This window comes from Xenopus laevis, chromosome 8L, assembly GCF_017654675.1.
Source record: "Xenopus laevis strain J_2021 chromosome 8L, Xenopus_laevis_v10.1, whole genome shotgun sequence".
NCBI lineage: Eukaryota > Metazoa > Chordata > Amphibia > Anura > Pipidae > Xenopus > Xenopus laevis.
In genome coordinates, this window is record NC_054385.1 from 45,513,149 (window position 1) to 45,534,373 (window position 21,225).

General features: G+C 35.6%; 1 protein-coding gene across 3 annotated transcripts in view; it reads right to left on the reverse strand.

Annotated features, from left to right (window-relative positions):
• The window catches only part of diaph2.L (diaphanous related formin 2 L homeolog), a 774,648-nt gene that overhangs the window by 239,989 nt on the left and 513,434 nt on the right, over positions 1-21,225 (reverse strand). For all 3 annotated transcript variants that reach the window (XM_041572752.1, XM_041572751.1, XM_018229885.2), the window contains one exon: positions 6,683-6,807. In XM_041572752.1, the coding sequence (XP_041428686.1) occupies positions 6,683-6,807 (125 nt within the window). The remainder of the gene's footprint in view (positions 1-6,682; positions 6,808-21,225) is intronic.

Sequence of the window (21,225 nt, forward strand, 5' to 3'; positions counted from 1 at the left end):
AAACGACAATTTATAAAGTTCAATAGTTCAGTATGAAACTTTTTCATCTCCTCCAAAAAATGTTTATGTAATGTGACTAGTGGGCATTGTCTCCATTTCTAATGCTGTTAATAAACATGAAATGGATCCTTTGCTTTCCTCACATGTAACTTACTGACGAGCCAGGCTCAATGCTCTGAATTGTGAATCCCATCAGAATTTAATGTATTAAATATCCACAATATAAAGCACATTGCTAGAGCATTCAAGTATTCATTATTTGACAGCCTATTGATTTCTAATTAATTTGCAATCACTAAAATGGCTCTCTCACCACTATGCAGTAAATTGACTTTTGATAAGTTGCAGTTGCGAGCTAACTAAAATACAGCAGACTGTCAGAGTTGCAGATTATATTTCACTGTTTATGCATAATTGATTACCATACCACAGATAACGTATTAAACTGCAGTTTAAAAGACTTGCTTCTGTATTTTGCTGTTAATGGGACGCACATGATAAACAAATCAGATTGATTGTCTGTGTACTTGTTTAACTCACTGACTATGGGAGCAGAGACTGATTGGTCAGATTGATATGTCACTGTACAGAGCCATGCAGCTTTAGTAATAATCCACCCATCGTTATTATCATCATTATCATTTATTTAAACAGGGCCAGTAAGTAATGCAGCACTTTACATTCATTTATAAACCCAATGACTCTCCATATGCCCAGATTGTGGGCCAGTTTTATGTTTTTGAGATCATGGACCACATGATCATGTAATTTATCAATGACTGGGGGTTTAAATGAGTTCAAGAAGAGCGAAAGCCTAAAATAGAATATAGATATATTTTATATACTGAATTTACCATATAAGCCTGGAGGTTAAGCAGCCTTTTAATGTTAAAGATATGTGCCAAAAGAATTGTCCACATCAACTCTTATCATCTGATCTTGCAAGTTTAAGTGACACTGTGCATGTCCAATGGGATATGTATTGACATTGGAAACATAAAAACACTAATAAAAAGTGACCTCACATCTGTCATAGAAGCAGATTCTTCACGGACAAATATCAGAGAAAATATAATGGTATCCCTAATAGAGATGGTGCACGTCTTCCATAAAAGACTCACCTGCTCGGAGTACAGAGTTTGTGCCTTCTTGTTTGATCCATTTCCAAATATATCTTGTTCTATAGGAGAAACACATGATGGCATAGCACCCTAAAAGAAAGTACCCTGAGAGCATGGGATTTTTATGGAAGATGTGCACAGTCCTAGGCCACAAAGTGAATTATTTGTCTCACTGAGAGATGCCCAACATTTCAACACTCCCCAGTGTTTTAATCTTTGGTTGTCCATTAATCACTGATGATTCACAATGTCTAGTAGTGATGGGCGAATTTATTCGGCAGGCGAATAAATTCGCGAAACGGCAGTGAAAATTCGCTGGTAAAAATTTGATAGCGTCAAAAAAAAAAAAGTTGCTGCGTCCAAAAGAAACGAACGCCGGCGTCAAAAACGGCCACCGGTGTCCAAAAAATGGAGACCAGCGTCAAAAATGAGACACCGGCGCCATTAAGCAAATTTTTTGTCGTTTTGTGAATTTCGCAGGAAATTCGCGAATTTTTCTACGAAACGGCGCAAATTCGCCCATCACTAATGTCTAGGTTTATAGACTGGCATGTAATTTAAATCTGAATTAATTCATATCCTAGTAATCTTTACAGGATCATATACCCCGTCTCCTGTGCTCTTTTCTAGTATATTGTTCCTGCTGATACCTTGAGCACTGGGGATTGGGTACATGGGAAATTCAAACACACAACATGAAGTGTAGCATTTCAAGCTTTAGTTCTCCTTTAGGAAGCCTAGATATTATATTTTGGCCAAGGATAAAATAACCATGCTGTTGCTGAAAATTCATTTAGCTTCCACATGTGCCTCTCAATCCAGAATTACCATTAACATGCAACACAAGCTTTGGCAAAGATATTGCAGCTCCATATTACTAAACAATTAAAATTGTAAGTTATGTTTTCTGTTGAGATGCAACTAGTTAATATGTGCTTTAATGTTATTAAGCCAAATAATATTTTCATGCTAATGAGCTTTTGAAAAGAGATGTGTGGTTACATCTGTAATTAACTTATTAAATTTTGAATGAAAAGGATATACTTTTGCAGAATGCTGGCCTTATGCATAAAATCATTTTCTATGTACCTATAGAACTGGCACTGTAAAAGAAATAGAGGGGAAAGAGAGTATGTATATTTATTGTATTGTCTTATGGTTAAAGGAGAACTAAAGGGTAGAGCTCGTGTATCATTTTCCTGTAGCTTTGTAGTCTGCAGCCCCTATTATGGATTATCAGAAGAGAGGATATTTCAAGCTTGCGTCAATAGAAAAAGTGTGGCAAAAGATGTATTTTTAAGATATGCAAGGAATCTTCAGTCTATGCAAAAAGTTGATATTTTTCTGTTGTGCCTGTGTACAAGAAGTGTGTATATTGATACTAACATGCGTTTTTCTTCTTTACCCTTGGTAAGTAAGAGCAGTCCTACAATGCTTTATGACTTTGATTCAAGTTCTATTGATATGATAACCCTAGTGTGAGTTATTTCAAGAATGTCAATAAGATGTAAGGGGCCTACAGTGTTGTGCTTTCAGGGGCTTTATACCAAGAATCACATGGGGGGACATCAGTGCACTCAAAAGGACTCTTGTGGAAATATCATGTTTTTCTTTTATAGAAGCATTATTTCCATTTTATCTGTAATGGATTAGATGCATGATGCACATTTTCTGGCCCCTTTGCTAAAAGCATCACGGGGGAGAATTCAGTGCAGTGGTGTGCAAACATATTGTAAACACCTTTGACAATGAGTTTGTGCGTAACCAATGTTTGGTAAAAATATTTATCTAGCAAGTCAAAGCATTACATTTACAGAACTAGATCAACATGCAACCAAGCATTCTGTTATTTACAATTTGATAGATACCTAACATTTTTAAAAGCTTCTCTGTATGGCCTATTGCCTATGCAGAACATAGGCAATAGGCCTTGATCTCCTGAAAGAAGAATAGCACACCATTTGATAATTTGTAAATTAAAATCATCAGCCCCTCTTTCCCCCTCCTGCCCCTGCTTACAATACAACAGAAAAGACAACTAGGCATTTTCTGCAAATACCTGCTCTTATATTAGCAAGGACAGTAGAAGGTAAACAAGGAAGCAAAAGAAACCTTGATTTTCTCAAGGATATGCTTTATCTACAGTTCTGACATGTATACACTCAGGATAAATATGGTTTGTTAGGCTAAACAATAATCAAGTCAGAACAGATCCACAAGAACTTTGTGCTCAAAAAACAGTGAATGTATTGTTCTTATCTAAGAGCATAATTTATGCACATTGATTTATAATGCATGCATGAAGTATGTCCTAAACATTTATACATTCTATCCCATCAACAACAGGCATGTGGCTGGAACATCACTTATGTTTCAACATGAAAGATATCAGACTTTAATACACTGCAATACTTTAGTCACTTTGCTTCTATTCCATTGTCATTTTGTAGTTTAGAAAGCTCATAATCTGCATTACAATGGGGAATAAAATGTATGCATCAGACAGTCATTTATATCATGCAACCATCTAAAACACTGTTATTCAAATGGTATTCCTGTTCTCTAATAACCATATCTATATGCCAAGGGCACATTCTAATTGTGCTCTTTCCAGAGTGAAAAGTATAAATACAGCAGTGGATCATGATACAGTCAGTAATAGTAAAAGAATCAATATCCCCCTGGAAACATAAAATGCCAGCTTTTCTAACTCGTTAATTTATATATTTATTAAAGAGTGCTATGTTAGTATGAGTTAAGAATATATAAAAAATAAATAAATAAAATATATTTTTTTAAGTTCTTATCAAAGTGGTTACAAAAGTATCTTTGGCTTGAATGGGTGCAGCTGCAGGGCTATAGAGACCGTGGAGCCTAAGGGAGTACAATCAGTGTCGGACTGGGACACCAGGGGCCCACCAAAAACCCTTAGACCAGGGGCCCACCTAAACAACTTTAGACCAGGGGCCCACTCTATGGGGCCGATTCACTAACTTCGAGTGAAGGATTCGAAGTAAAAAAACTACGAATTTCGAAGTGTTTTTTGGGCTACTTCGACCATCGAATGGGCTACTTCGACCTTCGACTTCGAATCGACCATTCGATAATCAAAGTACTGTCTCTTTAAAAAAAACTTCGACCCCCTAGTTCGCCATCTAAAACCTACCGAACTCAATGTTAGCCTATGGGGAAGGTCCCCATAGGCTTTCCTAAGTTTTTTTGATCGAAGGATATTCCTTCGATCGTTGGATTAAAATCCTTCGAATCGAACGATTCGAAGGATTTAATCGTTCGATCTAAGGAATAATCCTTCGATCGTTCGATCGTACTATCTGCGCTAAATCCTTCGACTTCGATATTCGAGGTCGAAGGATTTTAATTCCCAGTCAAATATTGAGGGTTAATTAACCCTCGATATTCGACCCTTAGTGAATCGGCCCCCAAGTATTATTTTCTTCCTCTATTTCAACCTCTATTCTCCTATTCTCTTTTCTTTCCATACTATAACATATTATTCCATCTATTTAGCCTCTTTATGCTCATAGAAATAGGGAATGGTCATGAAATAAGCCAAATGTTTAGAAGCAGGAGGGCCCACTGACACCTTGGCCCACCGGGAGTTTTCCTGGTATCCCGGTGGCTCAGTCCGACACTGATTACAATATTTTGTCACTATATTTTGTACTCAAAGGGTTTAGTTTATAATATCATTTGCAGGAAATAATCTACTGCATCTATCTCTGTTGTTGTAACAATCATCCTTTGGTGCTTCAATCATGTGAAACAATCTTGGACACCTCTAAAAATGCATCTTAAATGATTTGATATTCAATTTGAGGCACAACAAAAAGGTTAAAAATCATTCAAATTCCACAAGTAGCCAAAACTCAACCTGTTTAGCCTTGTACACCTGTATAAAAAACAGACACAGGCCCATGGATAGCTCCATGACACCATATTTTTTTCATCCACCAGGTGGTACTTGAGCAGACTTGGACTGAATGCATTCACTGTATACCACTTCTTATCAATAGGTGTTTTGTAGCTAACTGGAAAATGAGGTTCAATGTTGATTAGTGCAAGGTTATGCACTTTGCTCAAAATAATATAAATCTGATTTATACACTAAATGGCAGTGTTGGCGGTTTCTTTAATTGAGAGGTACAGTATCTGGGATTTTTTTTAGACAACAAGTTGTTTAATTCCCAGTACTGTCATTCTGTGGTTACTAAAGCAAACAGTATAAAAAAAGGGCATTAACTCAAGGGGTGGAAACATAATTTTGCCTTTTTTGGGTCCCTGTTAAGGCCTCACTTGGAGAATGCAGTACAGTTTTGGACTCCAGTCCTTAAAAGGGATATAAATGAGCTGGAGAAAGTGCAGAGACGTGCAACTAAACTTGTTAAGGGGATGGAAGATTTAAATTACAAGGCTAGACTGTCAAGGTTGAGGTTGTTTCCTCTGGAAAAAAAAATGCTTGAGGGGACTCAATTACTCTTTACAAGTACATTAGAAGGAATTAGAGATAGATACAGGGAGCTCTTTTTCCCATCAAAAGAATCAAAGTACTAGAGGCTGGGAGATTCTGAATGAAAAGGGCTAAAATAAAATGTACATTATTGTTATAATTTGTCCCTGCCTCAGACCTTTAAATTCAAAGTTAAAGGCTGCATCAATGCTTTTATCATTGACCTCAGTCTGTGCCAAAACTACAATGCCTCCTGAGAATTCAAAGAAATTCCAGTAACTATTAACAAGAGGGAAAAGGGACGAAACCGTTTTTTTTTTTAAACCAAACAACAGATTGTATATACCAAGAAACAAGTTAGTGCAATATTGTCTTTGGCAGCCAAAAAAGTATTCGACTCCTCCCTAAGCTTCAAAATGTATGACAAAGTGACATAAAAAATAGAAATGCTTATATTAAGCATATAAAACCAATAACAAGCAACCAATGACAAGAAAACTTACTTAATATAAGTATGATGTTTAAAGGTGCACTTACCAATGCAGCAATGATCCAAGTCTACCGCCACCAGGACCAGAAAGAATATAACTGCAGTGCCATAATAGCCATATTGACAGCAGTTTAATTGTCGCAGTTTGTCCCCCAAATGACGCCATTAGGTCAGTTTGGTTTTGTGTGTTAGGCAGGCCTTTTTATAAAGCCTTTTTATGAACCCTGATTTATTAAGTGCAATTGTTCATATGTGTTACACGGATTATCTCGAATATATAAAAAGGTATATTATTATATCTTCATCTTTGGATATGTTTTGAAGATATCTTACTTTATCTTTGGAAAGTGTATTAATATAGCTTTCACCAGGCCACAATATAATACTGTCTGTCTCACTAAATAATGTTTCTATGCAAGGGGTTTCTCAGTGGATATATATGCTGAAACCATACCCCCTTGGGACCCATTCTATGCCGGGTACCCCAGAATCTGATTGAATGTACTGAATAAGCTGTGTACTGGGGACTATCTCTTTGACACCATGAACTGTTTAAATGTAATTCAAGGAAAAATATACAACGAGCCACTATAAAAAGGATATGTTCATTTTCTCCACAAACTTATCACTTGGGTTATCTGTTTTTGGAAAATTCTTAATATCCCCCTCCAGGCGTTTTATCTGGTGCTCCATAGAATCAAGGCTGCTTTTAAGGTTTTGAGCAGAAACTGAAAGAAAGATAGATATCATTGATTAGATGAATTTCTGAATGAACCATAACACATTATTCATTATTATTATTCATTCACATTAAAGGTAAATAATTATCATATTGGGTTGTGATTAGTGAAGAGTAAGAGGTTCTGCAGTGGGCAATTTATTTTTGCAAAACCGTGGCAAAATTTGCCCACCAAAAAATAGTAATGAAAAAAATTACAAAAAAAAAAAATTTCAATGGATTCTGTGCAAGAGAAAAAAAACAGTGAAAAACGCCCATTGACTTCAAGGCATTTTGCTAATTTTCCTACAGTTTCTCAGAAAAACAGGACAGATTTGCTCATCACTAGTCACATTTGTCTATTTAATATAGTTACATACTGTATACTTTAGATCTAATTGCATTACTAATATTGTATTAGTTTTAATTATTATTAAGCAGATGAGTAATTGTCTCCTCTTGAAATAGACTGTAAAATTAAAACTATTGGAGAAAATGTTCTGTGACCATAAGAAAAATGTACAATTACTTGCATTAATATTTAGCTATCACGCTTCTTGCATCAGCCAAAACATTGTGTGTAGACTTTCTCAAAACATTGACAACTAGCAGTAAAAAATAGTCACTTGACTGAAGCCTCTTGAAAGAGCCAAGAGTTCAGTCATACATTTACAGAGTAGGTCAGGATCAAAAAAGACATACTTTTGCTCCCACAAAAAAAGTAGAACTACACAGTAAAGGTCCAGTTTATCGAGTTTGAGATGACAGGGCCTACTTAACACTGATCGAGACAAAACGTAAATCTCATTTAAAATTATATCAGAAAAAATTGAATCTCATTAAAAAAAATTATTCAAATATGTATGATAATATATGCCTTAATACACAAATGTTTGATTTGTTACAACAAGTAATCTTCCATTTCTTTTCTAAAGTTTGTAAGTTTAAATGTAGAAATGTCAGAAAGGCAAAGTTAATTAAGTTCAGGGAACAGACAGAGAAGGGTGTATCACATAAACTCAATGTATGAAGTACAGCAAAGGAGAAAGCATATTAAAAATCCTACATTATTAAAGGCTAGTAATGAAAAGAAATGAAAGGGTAACATATCCGGCACAGAAAATTGAAGAACCGCAACATGAATGCACTAATTATCTCTGAGCATAATATAATAATTAGATTTATTTTACAAAAACAAATGATGTGTATATGGTAGAATCATGTGCAAATTATATGTATATTGTTGTGAAAATGCCCTTCTATTTCCCACAAATATTCAACAAAGCTCTTTAGCCTGAAGCCACCTGACTGTCACCCAGTATGGCTTTATCCAATGAAGAACAAAATTCAGCAGCACCTGGCGGCTGGCTGATGGTGCTCAACCACTTTTATCTCCACCAGAATTGTATTGGTGGCAGAATCATTTTCTTTTCCTAAGGGTTGTTGCAAGGATGTGTAGTGATGGGTGAATAAATTTGCCAGGCATGAATTTGCAGCAAATTCCTGTATTTCACCGCCGGCGAATAAATCCGCAAATCTCTCCTGAAAATTCGCTGGTGAAAATTCGCCTGCGGCAATTTCCAATTTTCGCGATTATTTCGTGAAAACGTTCGAAATGCTCTATTTTTTCGTGAAAACGTTCGAATTGCTTGATTTTCCATGAAAACGAATTTCACTATTTTTTTTCGTGAAGACGTCTGAATTTCACAAATTTTTCGTGAAAACGGACAAATTTCACAAATTTTTCGTGAACTTTCCGCTTTAACTATCTTTTGCGGATTTTTCGACGGGGAGAGATTCGGCCATCACTTAGGGGCAGATTTACATAGGGTCGAATATCAAGGGTTAAATAACCCTCGATATTCGACTGCCGAATGTAAATCCTTCGACTTCGAATATCAAAGTCAAAGGATTTACTGTGAATAGTTTGATCGAACGAAAAATCGTTCGATCGAACGATTAAATCCTTAGAATCGTTTGGTTCGAAGGATTTTAATCCATCGATCGAACGATTTTTCTTCGACCAAAAAAAGATTGCAAAGCCTATGGGGACCTTGACTTTGGAAGGTTTTAAAGTGGCGAAGTAGGGGGTCACAGTTTTTTTTAAAGAGACAATACTTTGACTATCGAATGGTCGAATGGTCGAACGATTTTTAGTTCGAAACGTTTGATTCGAAGTCGTAGTCGATGGTCGAAGTAGCCAAAAAAATCATTCGAAATTCAAAGTTTTTTTTATTCTATTCCTTCACTCGAGCTAAGTAAATGAACCCCTAAGTCTGAGGTGGTGTAAATTATGGCATAAATTATGATGTTAGCCCAAATCAAGTAAATTAAACACCTTTATAAACACTATGATTAGCTATTTTTTAATGGATTATTTGGTGTCAATGTATGCACAGTGACAACAATGGAACTCCATTTATTTTACACATTTTTTACACTGTTTAAATAAATATGACCATTATTATTATTAAGTGTTATTTTCCAGTTACAGGTTGAGAGCTGTTGATAAAGTCATGGCAAATGGTCAGTAGACTAGTGAAAATATTTCTTGCTTGCATGCCAACATGACTCGGATCCTTACTGAATTGACAAGTGATGCTGGGAAATATGGTCTACAGCTGGAGATCCTAAAGCTTGTGAAGTTTGTCTGATTGCCTGCTGCACAACAGTTACTTCTTGCTTTAGGTTTGAATGAGTTGAAACTGGATAATGGACAGTCATGGAACCGCATCATACTGAGAATGTCACCAAATGTGACACCAGGGGCAATCATTTCTTTTTCTCTCCCACCCCTGTCACAGATACTGTGGGGCACATTTACAAAGCTCGAGTGAAGGATTCGAATTAAAAAAACTTCGAATTTCGAAGTGTTTTTTGGGCTACTTCGACCATCGAATGGGCTACTTCGACCTTCGACTACGACTTCGACTACGAATCGAACGATTCGAACTAAAAATCGTTCGACTATTCGACCATTCGATAGTCGAAGTACTGTCTCTTTAAGAAAAACTTCGACCCCCTAGTTCGGCAGCTAAAAGCTACCGAACTCAATGTTAGCCTATGGGGAAGGTCCCCATAGGCTTGCCTGAGTTTTTTTTGATCGAAGGATATTCCTTCGATCGTTGGATTAAAATCCTTCGATCGTAGGATTTGCGCTAAATCGCTCGACTTCGATATTCGAAGTCGAACGATTTTAGTTCCTAGTCGAATATCGAGGGTTAATTAACCCTCGATATCCGACTCTTGATGAATCGGCCCCTGTGTGTTGTGCAACAAAAAGATCATTTCATTTAGCATGCTTTAATTTTTCTGAATTACTAGTCGTATTCTCTCTGAAAAAAAAAACAAGTGGAAATGTGTAATATAACACAGTACATCATCCCGCTCAGTGTGGAAATATCACAGATTTATCTGACTATTAGTTTCAATACTGCAATGTGTTGACAAGTATTTTATTATGTTATTCATTTAATTTTTTTTTTTTTTAAATAATATAATAGATCCATGTTTAAAACCAAAGCTTGTTCTTACAGTTTTCTAGCTATATAAATTATTTAGGGATGGTGCTTAAATGGGGAAAAATTGACATGTAATAGATTATCGAAGAGTGTCAATAAATGCCCATATTTTACTTCTTAAAATGATTATTAAATATAAATACAACCTCTAGCAACCAGGTTAGAAAACATTTTAGTAAATTTTAAAATTTTAAATGAATTGAAGGCTGTATTTTGCTTCTCATGTTTATTAGATGTATTTATTATGATTGATGGTTATTCAAGAATAGTTTTGCAAATATGAAAAGGAAAAATATCATCAATTGGGGGTTTCTATAGGATAATGAAAAACAAAAGCTTTGAAATGTGGCTCTGCTTTGCCATGAAACAGTTTTGTGTCTTGAGAGTTTAAATTCCCCGTCAGATAAATCCATGAAACAAAAGATGTCATGTTCAAGTTGAACACCCGGTACATATCATGCAATCCCTATGGGACTGACACTGGTGGAACCATAATATCCAATGTGCAATTTCTGCTCTCCCACTTTCCACAACAGAGATAGTAACCCTCCTATGACATTTTGTCATACATGATGAATGTAGAAGTTCATTGAACAGATGTTTGCTTCAAAACTGGAAGTAGGAACAATGCTTGTGTACATTTATAAATATTTTTTTTAATTATTTATATATATTCAAATTTTAAAAGTGACAAGTCATCATTTTATTCTAAGCTTGCATTTTGGAATTCATCACAACTTTAGCCAGCTACAGTCAGAGTTTGATGTATCCAGTCTTGGAAGTATATTACTAGAGACTGTGATGGATTCAGTTTAACCCTAATCTGTGCAGCTTCACAAAGAATTGTGCTTAGAAAAAGATTGGGTTAGGGTGCAGTAAATTTAAATTAAGCCTATTTTTGCAGGCAAGAATTACGTGGATAGTAAAAATAATACAAATACCAATGAGAATAGAATAATTGTAGTGATTGATAGAATTATTTCAGCTTTGCATGATGTTTACAGTATTTTACTTCTTGAATAAAAATATAGAACAGAAAATTGACCCTCTTTTATATCTCATCAGGATAATTGCAAACATTTAACTGTCCCCAAAGTCAAGAGCTGCTTTTCAAAGCAAATTTCTTTTTATGACCATTTTTTTTTTAATTTTTGTGCTTCATTAAGCAAATTGTTAACACAATGATCTAAATATGCTGTTAATTAGGCGTGCGTTCCCTAGTGCTGAAGAAAAGTAAATGGCAGGGGTTTCGAAGAGTGTCACAATGGACAGTAAATGGTCTATTTTGGGAAGCACCTGTTCCTTGGTACTTTTGCATTAACAGGGAACGTGAATACAAATTATAAACGGACCCCACTGGACTCTGTAAATCTTCATTCTAGCTATATTTAAGCATGCTTTTATTTTGACCTCTCAGCCATCTTTAAAACCAGCCTGTAAGGTCACTTACTTATGAATGATGAGATACGCATCCATTATCATTATGCCAAGAGAGAGCTGTTGTTGTTTTGTCTGTAAATTCACAGCTCGGATTATCTTTGTAAATCAGCATACCCACGTGACAACAAATCCCTTATATCTGTGATGTATAAAGGTAACAGCTCTGCACTTCAATCCACTAAAGCTGTTGTTCTAGAAAAGTTGTGATCCATAATGCAAATGTTAATTGCTTTACTGGCAGATTCATTCCCATGGCAAAAAGCACAACTACTTGAATATTCCAAATTTCTCCTTAGAAAGAAGCAATGCTGTTTTATAAAATATTGGAGCCAACAGCATGTCTTTGCCATCAATTTATCATCAGGATTGTTCTCACTTCCTTAACGCTATCAAATCAAAGCATAGCAAGAGAGTGTCAGCACCTCTGCCAGATATTCATACCTGTCTAACAGCCTCAATTTTCACTTCTCATATTTCATTAAACTGCAGAAATATTCAGCATAGTGGACTGTAAATATAATTCTACTTTTGTCCTCTTTAGTATAAAGTCAATAAGACAAAAAACAGTGAGTTTATTTCAACAATGGTCTACTGCACTAATTCAGGGACAGACAAAATGCCTGCATTAGGCTTTTGAATGGCATGTCGAACCATTATCTTATATCTTATTGAAAAAAAGAAATTGGAATTGTACAGCCGAAGTTTAAGGGCATTAAAAACTCACTAGGTGACATGCCAAGAAGACATGAGCCAGTTGGCTGACTAACTGTTGTTCAGTGTTTAAAAATCAGCTGAAATAATTTTGGAGCATCAGAAACTGATTCAGTAACATTTTTAACAAGTTACTTGACTGAAATAAACAAACAAAAATACATCAGATTTTTCTTACAGTTTCTCTTGACACAATTAGTATTTTTTGTTTGTTTTTTTGACAGACACAACAGTTAATCTGGCACCAACTACAGCATTTCAGGTCTTTCATTATAACCTTAGATCTTTCTTATTGTCTTAGAAACATTATTATTAATGCTTTATAGTTCCTGGTTATTACTTCTAATGTGTATATTTAATATATGTTTTATCTGTTATTACTTATTATATTAACTGAGTATTGTGCAGCACTGAGGAAATATTCTTTTTTTTTATATTTTGAATTTTTTTGCTTAGTGTTAGTATTCTATTCTTTGAGTACGACCCAGTTGCTGTGGCCTGATGGAACTGTTATAGGAGGGCGAGGTGGCAGAACGGAGCACAGGCAGGGAATGATACCGGAGGCAGCTGCTAACTGTAGCGGAGTCGCGAGTTGATAAGTCGATAAGGGAGCTGGCTGAGAACAAGGTCGGGTCCTGGCCAAAGTAAAACACACGAGTCTATGCTAAGCATCAACCAAGGGAAATTACAATAGCGATGTCAAACATGAATTCATACACAGTTAACTAGTAACACAAGGAAGTTTTGCAAGTAACAACTTGCTCAACACAGAACCAATTGTACAGGCAACTGGCCAGCATGCGCATCAGTGCCAGACTGGCAGGAAAAAGCAGCCCTGGTAAAAGTATCAAAGCAGCCCATGTATTCACGCACATTATAAATATTTTGAACCCCAAGGTTAACTAGAACTACTGTTTATACAGTAAATAAATAGAGCTCTATTTCCTGGACCAAGTGGGGGTCAATAAGCATACAATCGCCAGCATTATTATACACCCTAAATACTGAAACTGGCCCTTTCAACAAGTATCTCACCCCAGTTTCTATCATGGATATTCTTTTCATTGGATTAGTCAAGTCAAGAGTGAGTTTATTGTCATTTCCTCCATATACGTTTGTACAGTACACAGTGAAACAAAACAAAGTTCCTCTAGGACCATGCTGCTACACACAACATAGATATACCGGACAACAGACAAAAAGTATAGTGGTCCTATACATACAGTATATTCCCTGATTCAATCTTATAAAAAGCAGCATTTTTTTCAGCCACATTAAACTAGCCTGTCTCCATGCCTGTGTGATTGCGAAGCCAGATCAGCAAAATACAACTGCATCAACCCAGCACTTAGCAGGAGCTCACCCCATACAGCATGGACCCCAAAAATAATGTATACAGTCTGCTCTTTTCCAATTGGGTACAAAGGCTAAGGGGCATGAAAAGCTGCACTGCTTGTTGGATCTTAGATAGGCAAGGGGTGGAATTCGCCCTACTGTATGGAAATTGGGTAGATGGCAGAGTTCCTGGTTCCACCCCATAGCACTTGCATGTGCACTAACAAATACAGGCATTGGCTTAGCTGTGGGTGTCTGTTATGAACAACTCATTTATATTTCTAAAGCCAGCTCCTCATTTACATATTAAGGACGGAGCTCATTTGCATTTTTAGGTGATCGGCCTATTTACATTTTAAAGCAAGCCCCCCGCCGCTTAATGAATGGGATTTACTATCCTGTTTCATCAGTATCTAAACCAATCATGGACTGCTGAATTAAGAGTTGACAAGTCCTCTGGCCAATATTAAGATGTGTGCAGACACCTTCAAACGAATCAATATAATCATGTTGAAAAATATGAATACTCAAATTGATCTAGTTTTTAGCAGAAAAAAAACCCCTCAAATCACTCAAATTTAAACCCACCAAAAAAACTTGAAACATCACAAAGGCTATTAACATCTTCAAATAGTTCAAGGGAGCTCTGCCATTGACTTCTATATGACCTCAACAGGTTTTATATGGTGTATTTCATATTCAAGCTATTTCCAGTGTCAGGGTATAAAACATCTTGAAAAACTTGGGTTTCTTTTTAACCAGAAAATTTGATTATTTGCCAAAAAACTATTTTTTCTGGAAAACACATTTATACCTTTGATAAATAGCCCCTAAATGCCTTGCTCTTTGTTGCACTACTTACACCCTGTCCTTTACCAAATCCATAAACTGTACATTCTGAATGATAGTTACCTTTTATGTGGTACTTATCCAAGTGACTGCAGAGGACATTGGAAAACAAGTGGGATCTTTCAGTATATATTTGGTTATTTTTCACTGCTAAATGTATTTCTGAGGAATATTTGAATGCATATGGGTAGAGGATTTTGTTATTTTGGATTGCAGGAATGGGGCAATTGTACACCGCCCTTCTATAGGCTCCATTAGGTAATTGGAACATTTTATATATGCCTGATATTAGACATATTGCCTATGAAGCAGATTACAAGAGCTAACCTACCACTTGTTTTGGTGCACATAATAACTCCCAATATGCCCTCCTATGCCATAGCGCTAAAAGGCAATCACCTTAAATAGCTAGCACTGGAACTTGTAAGCAGTTTATGGTCTAAAAATAAGCAATGGAGTGTTTTGGGGCACCTAACAAGCGACCGCCCCAGAGGAAGTGCTATGAAAAACTATGGGTTAAATGTGAGTGGTCTATGTCTTCAATAAATCAGAAGTAAGAAACAAAGCAATAAACATAACTATAAGGAATTAGGAAAGAAAATATTTTGATTGGAGTTTTTCCTTCTTCCAATATATATTTAAGTCTGTCATGGTTTTTAGAGTCGTTGTTAAAACTTCATGGTACAGTTTTACACCACTGACTTCCTTTTGAGCACATTTTGTGCAAATGTCTTAAGATAGGCAATCTTATCTGTGCTGTTCAGACCCTTTTTAGCAGTAGGGGGTAAAGGTCAGTGGTCAGACGAAAACCGAGCAAAGAAAATCATGTGTATCTTTATCCTTCCTGAAAACAGTTGGATGCAGCCAGCTAGCATCAAATAATGCAACCTTTGCTTTATAAAAAAGGAAAAAATTGTACAAACTGAAACAGTGCCTCCTCCATGTGTTTTTTTATGTATAATTCTTTGTCTGCAAAAATTTTTTTTTATTGAATTGTCTACTGGCAATTACGATGATTAACTCTTTTTAGTTTAGATTTTTATGTTCCCATTTTTGTTCCTTTTGTCTTCTTTTATGTCGTTATATGTCCATACATTTGGTGTTAAAACAGAAGAGAAAAAGGTTTGTAACAATCCATTAAAACCATGTATATGTTGCAAACCTTATGTTACTTAGTCAAAAGGCATACTTTTTCTAAAATAGTATAGAAAACGCACTGTATATATTTATATAATGTATATCTATATACACAAAGGTATGGGGAACTAGTATCTGAAAATGCATTATCCATAAAGCTCCAAAATACTATTGTGCCATTTTTCATAATAAAACAGTACCTCTTACATGATCAAAGGCTATATATATAATATATATATTGTACAGTGCATATCTTACATTTAACAAATAAGTAAACATTTGCAAATAAATATTAATGAATCCAGCAGAATCCCTTTCCACATAGGAGCAAAGCACTTTTCAACTTTTGTTTTCCTTTAAAGCTCCCTGCTAGACACCTTGAGAAACTGTTACATAAGCGAGAGCCAGATGCACTAGGTTTCAGTTTAAAGCGATTTTTATGTTCAAACCTAGACATTCAACTTTGAAACTGCTGTTTGTGTCAAATTTTCAATAACATTGTTGAAAGCCTCAGAAGTGAAATATTATAATTTTTTATGCAAATAATGAGATGACAGGCACGCACCCATTTGGCAAAGGAATACGCATCTTTTGCATCAGATCTAAAATGTAGGCTTTTGATGTTTATGGGCTGCACGTATGATTAATTAAAAGGCAGGGAAAATGGTATTACTTGACAACACAGTAACAAAACAACCGGTTGATGAAAGGGTAATAAGTGAACAAACTATTGGATCATTATGGTAACGTAGTATTAATTTTTTAAAAGGGATAAATGAATCAGCCAAATGAGAAAAACAATTTGGATTCATGCGCAGGAATAAATGTTTTATGTTGCTGAACTGTAATTGTGAAAAATGAGGTTATGCCGGAATAAGATATTACAAATTAAATACAGGATAGTGCAGGTTTCCTTATTATTTATAGAAGTTTAATGATTGTAGCAAAATAATATCCATTATTATCTGGGAAAGGTCAGCAAAGTTTCTGCAAAGAGCCACCAGAGCAGAAAAAGTTATACTAGAAGATACTATAAAATGCAAAAAAAATAAAACCCTTATATTCATATTCTGTCAGTGCATCATAACTTTAGGACTAAGCAAAGGATTTTATAGATTAGGAGTCCCTGGTATGTGCAATAGCTGCTTTTGCCTAATACTCACAGCTCAATGACATCCTTTCATTCAAGGATGCAGTATTTAAGTCACTAGGGCTCTTTTGCTAACAGAAGTTCATGCTTTCCTTACAGTACAGTACATACATCAACCAATCATACATTGTTAGTTTTACTGTCATGAGTGGATCAAATTCATTCTGATTAGGTGCTATCACTGAGGAATATCTAAGCCCTTTTTGGGCCAATGTATCCATTGCACTCTGAAGGCTACGTTTTTGCCTAAGAAAGATCAACTGCGCTACAGTTTTATTAATGGATACCTATTCCTCCTCAAAAAAAAAAAAGAGTTCTTCCATCTGATTTTCAAAAATCATTGAAAGAGGCTGATGGCAGATGCCGTTGTTAATCTGTGGCTGCTATTGATTTCTGCACTTTTCTGCAATCATACAATCTTCATAGGTTTATATCTCCCCCATTCACTCCCTAAATTCCAGTTCTTTTCCCCAATATTGTTAATAAAGAAGTTTATAAAAAATATAGGCACGATATTCATATTGAATTCATATATTTTGTTACCTAAAAGATATTGGGGGCCTTATTTATCAAAATCTGAATTTTTCTGAGAATTTCAATTAAAAAAGTCTGACCAAACTAGAATCCACGTATTGACCTTATTTATTATTAAAAAAGCATGATTTAATCAGATCAGGTAAAAACACAATAACATTGGGCAAAGATACGAATTGTACATTTTTTCCCCCCGAGTCAATTTTTTCTGACTTTTTCCCTGAAAAGTCAGAATTTTTCAGATTTTTGCCTGAAATAATCGGATTTTCAGGCAAATTCCAGTGCAGAACACAGAAACTTCCAAATATAATAGAGACTTTTTCCATCCTCAGGGTATAATAAATCTCAAAAATGTCAAGGTTTTTTTTTCACTAAAAATTCAGATTGTATAGTTAAACTCGCATTTTTCGAGTTTTTGGGTTGCAGACTTTAATAAATAACCCCCTTGGTGTAGTGGTCTATAGAAACCATTCAGGACCATACTTTGATCTCTCTATTTGAGATAGAATAACATAAAAAAAGGTAAATCTCTAAATTTGTTGATATACTGTAGGTTACTGAGGCAAATTTGCCCATTGTTACAATCATCAGATGTATCAATAAAAGTACTTTTAGATTTACTTTTAGGTAAATCTCTAAATTTGTTGATATAGGTTACTGAGGCAAATTTGCCCATTGTTACAATCATCAGATGTATCAATAAAAGTACTTTTAGATTTTTGCAAATGTTTCTCACATGCATGTATACAGTAACACAAGAGTTTGTGTTCTTAAATTCCTAGTCATCATTACATAATACAGAAATTAAAGTTCTATACATTAGAACCTTTACTGTGCATCAGCTGCTGAAATGTGCTTTGTAATAGAGAATAATGTGGAAGGCATTCACTCTGCAGAGAGATCGGCACTACACATTTATTTAACAGACAACTCTGTCTTGTAACCAAGCTGCTTCCTAACAGCCAGCAGAAGAGTGCTTCATTACTCCATTGTCGGATGAGCAATATTAGAGCCATTAGAAAGGGAAGTGATTATTGATGAACCTTTCCGTTCTCTCTCCATACATGGAGTCATTTCAGCCCTAATGACCAGCATACCCTTTTTTAACCTTGATGGTTCTAAATTACAGAAAAAACTAATGATTTTACTCTCCCCATTTACTTGATGAACTATAAAAAATAAGTAGAAATGATGGAAAAAAGTTCTCACTGCGGTAGATTAACCATTCGTTTCCTTGTCTTTAAATATGTTATGTGAAGTAGATCCTGTTTACATATGAAATAACCAAATATAACGCATGAGTAAATTAAGTCCTTAAAACAAATATATATGTGTCACAAAATGAATCCGTCTTATGCAAATTAATCTTATTTTATAAGCAGATAAAATGTATATGGGGGATAATATAGTACTTTATGCTAGTTATTAGTATTACTTTCACTCACTAGATGGTGGGGAATCCCATTGACAAGGTTCTATATAAGGTTTCCTCTGTCATTCAGAAGGGAAGGGGATTTCCCTATCTAGGCTAAATAAGGGGAAGATAAATGGGCCACTTCCTTTTTGGCTGATTTAAGAAAAGAACAGGTGCCAAGGTGAGCCACATAATTAGGTTAGCTTTTCATTGGCCAGATCTTTGGAGCTCATTGTAGGTTGTGATATAAAGAGAGGCACATTGCATGGTAGAAGTGGGCATATGACCTTCTAAATGAAGTGTGAATTAAGGCCTGGACTGCACTACATTTGTTCCAAAAGGGAGACTGATGGCCTCACATAACGTATGATCTTTTCTAGATGTAGAGCCATCTAAAGGACTTAAATGTAGCTTCTCACATAACAGAGAGAAAGCTCCAATCTCATAAGTATTTTTTTTTTTTTTCAGTAAAATAAATCACAACTTAATCATAAAGTTTAATGCAGGAGAGTAGAGAAAAGAGAGGAGTTGAGGGATGGTGTGATGGGCAGGGCTCAGGGTAGTGCAGCTGAAGGGAAAGAGTAGATGGAAAGGTTGTGGATAACCCAACAGTCATGTGGGGGGGGCACACAACTGGGACAGCACTGGTCTATAGTATATTAACATGAACTATTTGGCTCTGTCAGGGCATGTTCCTTTCTCCTAATGTTATTGTTGTGGCGATTGTCTTTCTTTTTCTTTTTTATTCTATCTCTACCCAAGAATTGTTTTCATGTGAAAATATCTAGCAAACCAGAGGCATGAAACTCTGGAATGGGCTATGAGTTCTGAATATCATGAATGAATTTGGCACATTCTAGCTAGTACAGGTTTTGCAATTTGTTAAACCCCTCTCCTAATCTTCTCTTCAGGTTGAATCTTTTAATGAAATAAAAAAATAATAATAGGGTTCTTAACCTGTAATCAAGACCAATATTCAGCCAAGCTCCAGTATGCACAATGAATACATGCTCTGTAATTTAATTGATGCATACTGTATAAAAAGACACAGCTTGGAAATCCAAGAAGAAATATTGTATCCAAAAAAAGAAACATTCATGTTTTATTGATGTTAAAAAGACCCATACATGTTGATAAGCCATTTCCGGCATTTGACAGCCTTAGTCTCACACCAAGGTCTGCTGGATTATAAGGGGCTTAGGGATGCACAAGCCATGATACCTCTGAGATATCCAAGTCTGCTTCCTACTAAAGGAGACTTCAAGGGGAAAGTAAAACACATTCTCTATGTACCTAAACTTGTTTATAAGCATCATGCCTTGTAAACCTTTCAATGCCCTAAAGGATTATCATGGCCATCACACAACAATATTACAAGTTGTTTTCTGCAGGGCTGCACTGCTACCATATCAGTCCTAAACAATTTATTGACATGTGTCCTGCATATATATTATGTATCACTGCCTCCCTGCCTTTCTGATATCTGTCTGGGCTGGAAGTATAAAGGGATGGGTGGATTTGCCGAAAATTTGCCGCAGGTGCAAATTCGGAGAAATGCATTAAAGTCTAAGGGTGACAATTTTTTTTTGACAAACGGCACTTTTTTTTTTTGATGTGCAAAACTTTTTTCTCCCATTGGTCGCGGCGAAACATGGCGAAAAACTTTGCCCATCACAATGTCACCAAACCATAACACATAGTTGTGGGATATTTTTAGCGTGGATCATACAGAGATATCTCTTCTTTGCACTCTTTTCTTTGTATTCTACAGTGTTAACTGTATTGGATGCTGGGTTTTCATTTGGAGGGGTTGGACTTTGTCTTTTTTCAACCCAATTTAACTATGTAACTACTATGTAACTATGTAACTATGTATTATCAAGTTTAAAGGTGCAAGTTGGGACAACAATTGCTGACTTTTAACATTAAAAACATTGAAGGCAAAATGTGTAGCAAATATGTAATAACCTTTTAGCGTTGGTTCATACTATTAATTTCCCAAGAGAAGGCATGATGGGCATGTACAAACTAACACAGTTAGTGATTTGATGCAGAATAAGCATTACACATCACACACAGCAGAGCAAATAGGGCTTTCTTATAATCAGATAATTGTACAATTTAAAATTGCATATAAATAGCCTATATGCACTAATCTATACTAGCATCATATGTCAAGTTACAATTACCCCAGAACAAGGCATAGGGCACTTGTAGCCCTGTAGCTAACATTTGCCTTGCCTAATGTGTTTATAGGTGCTAATTCACTGTGAGCTGCCTGTATAGTCAGTTAACGAGAGGGTCAATGATCTCAAAAATAAATGCAAATAAAAAATG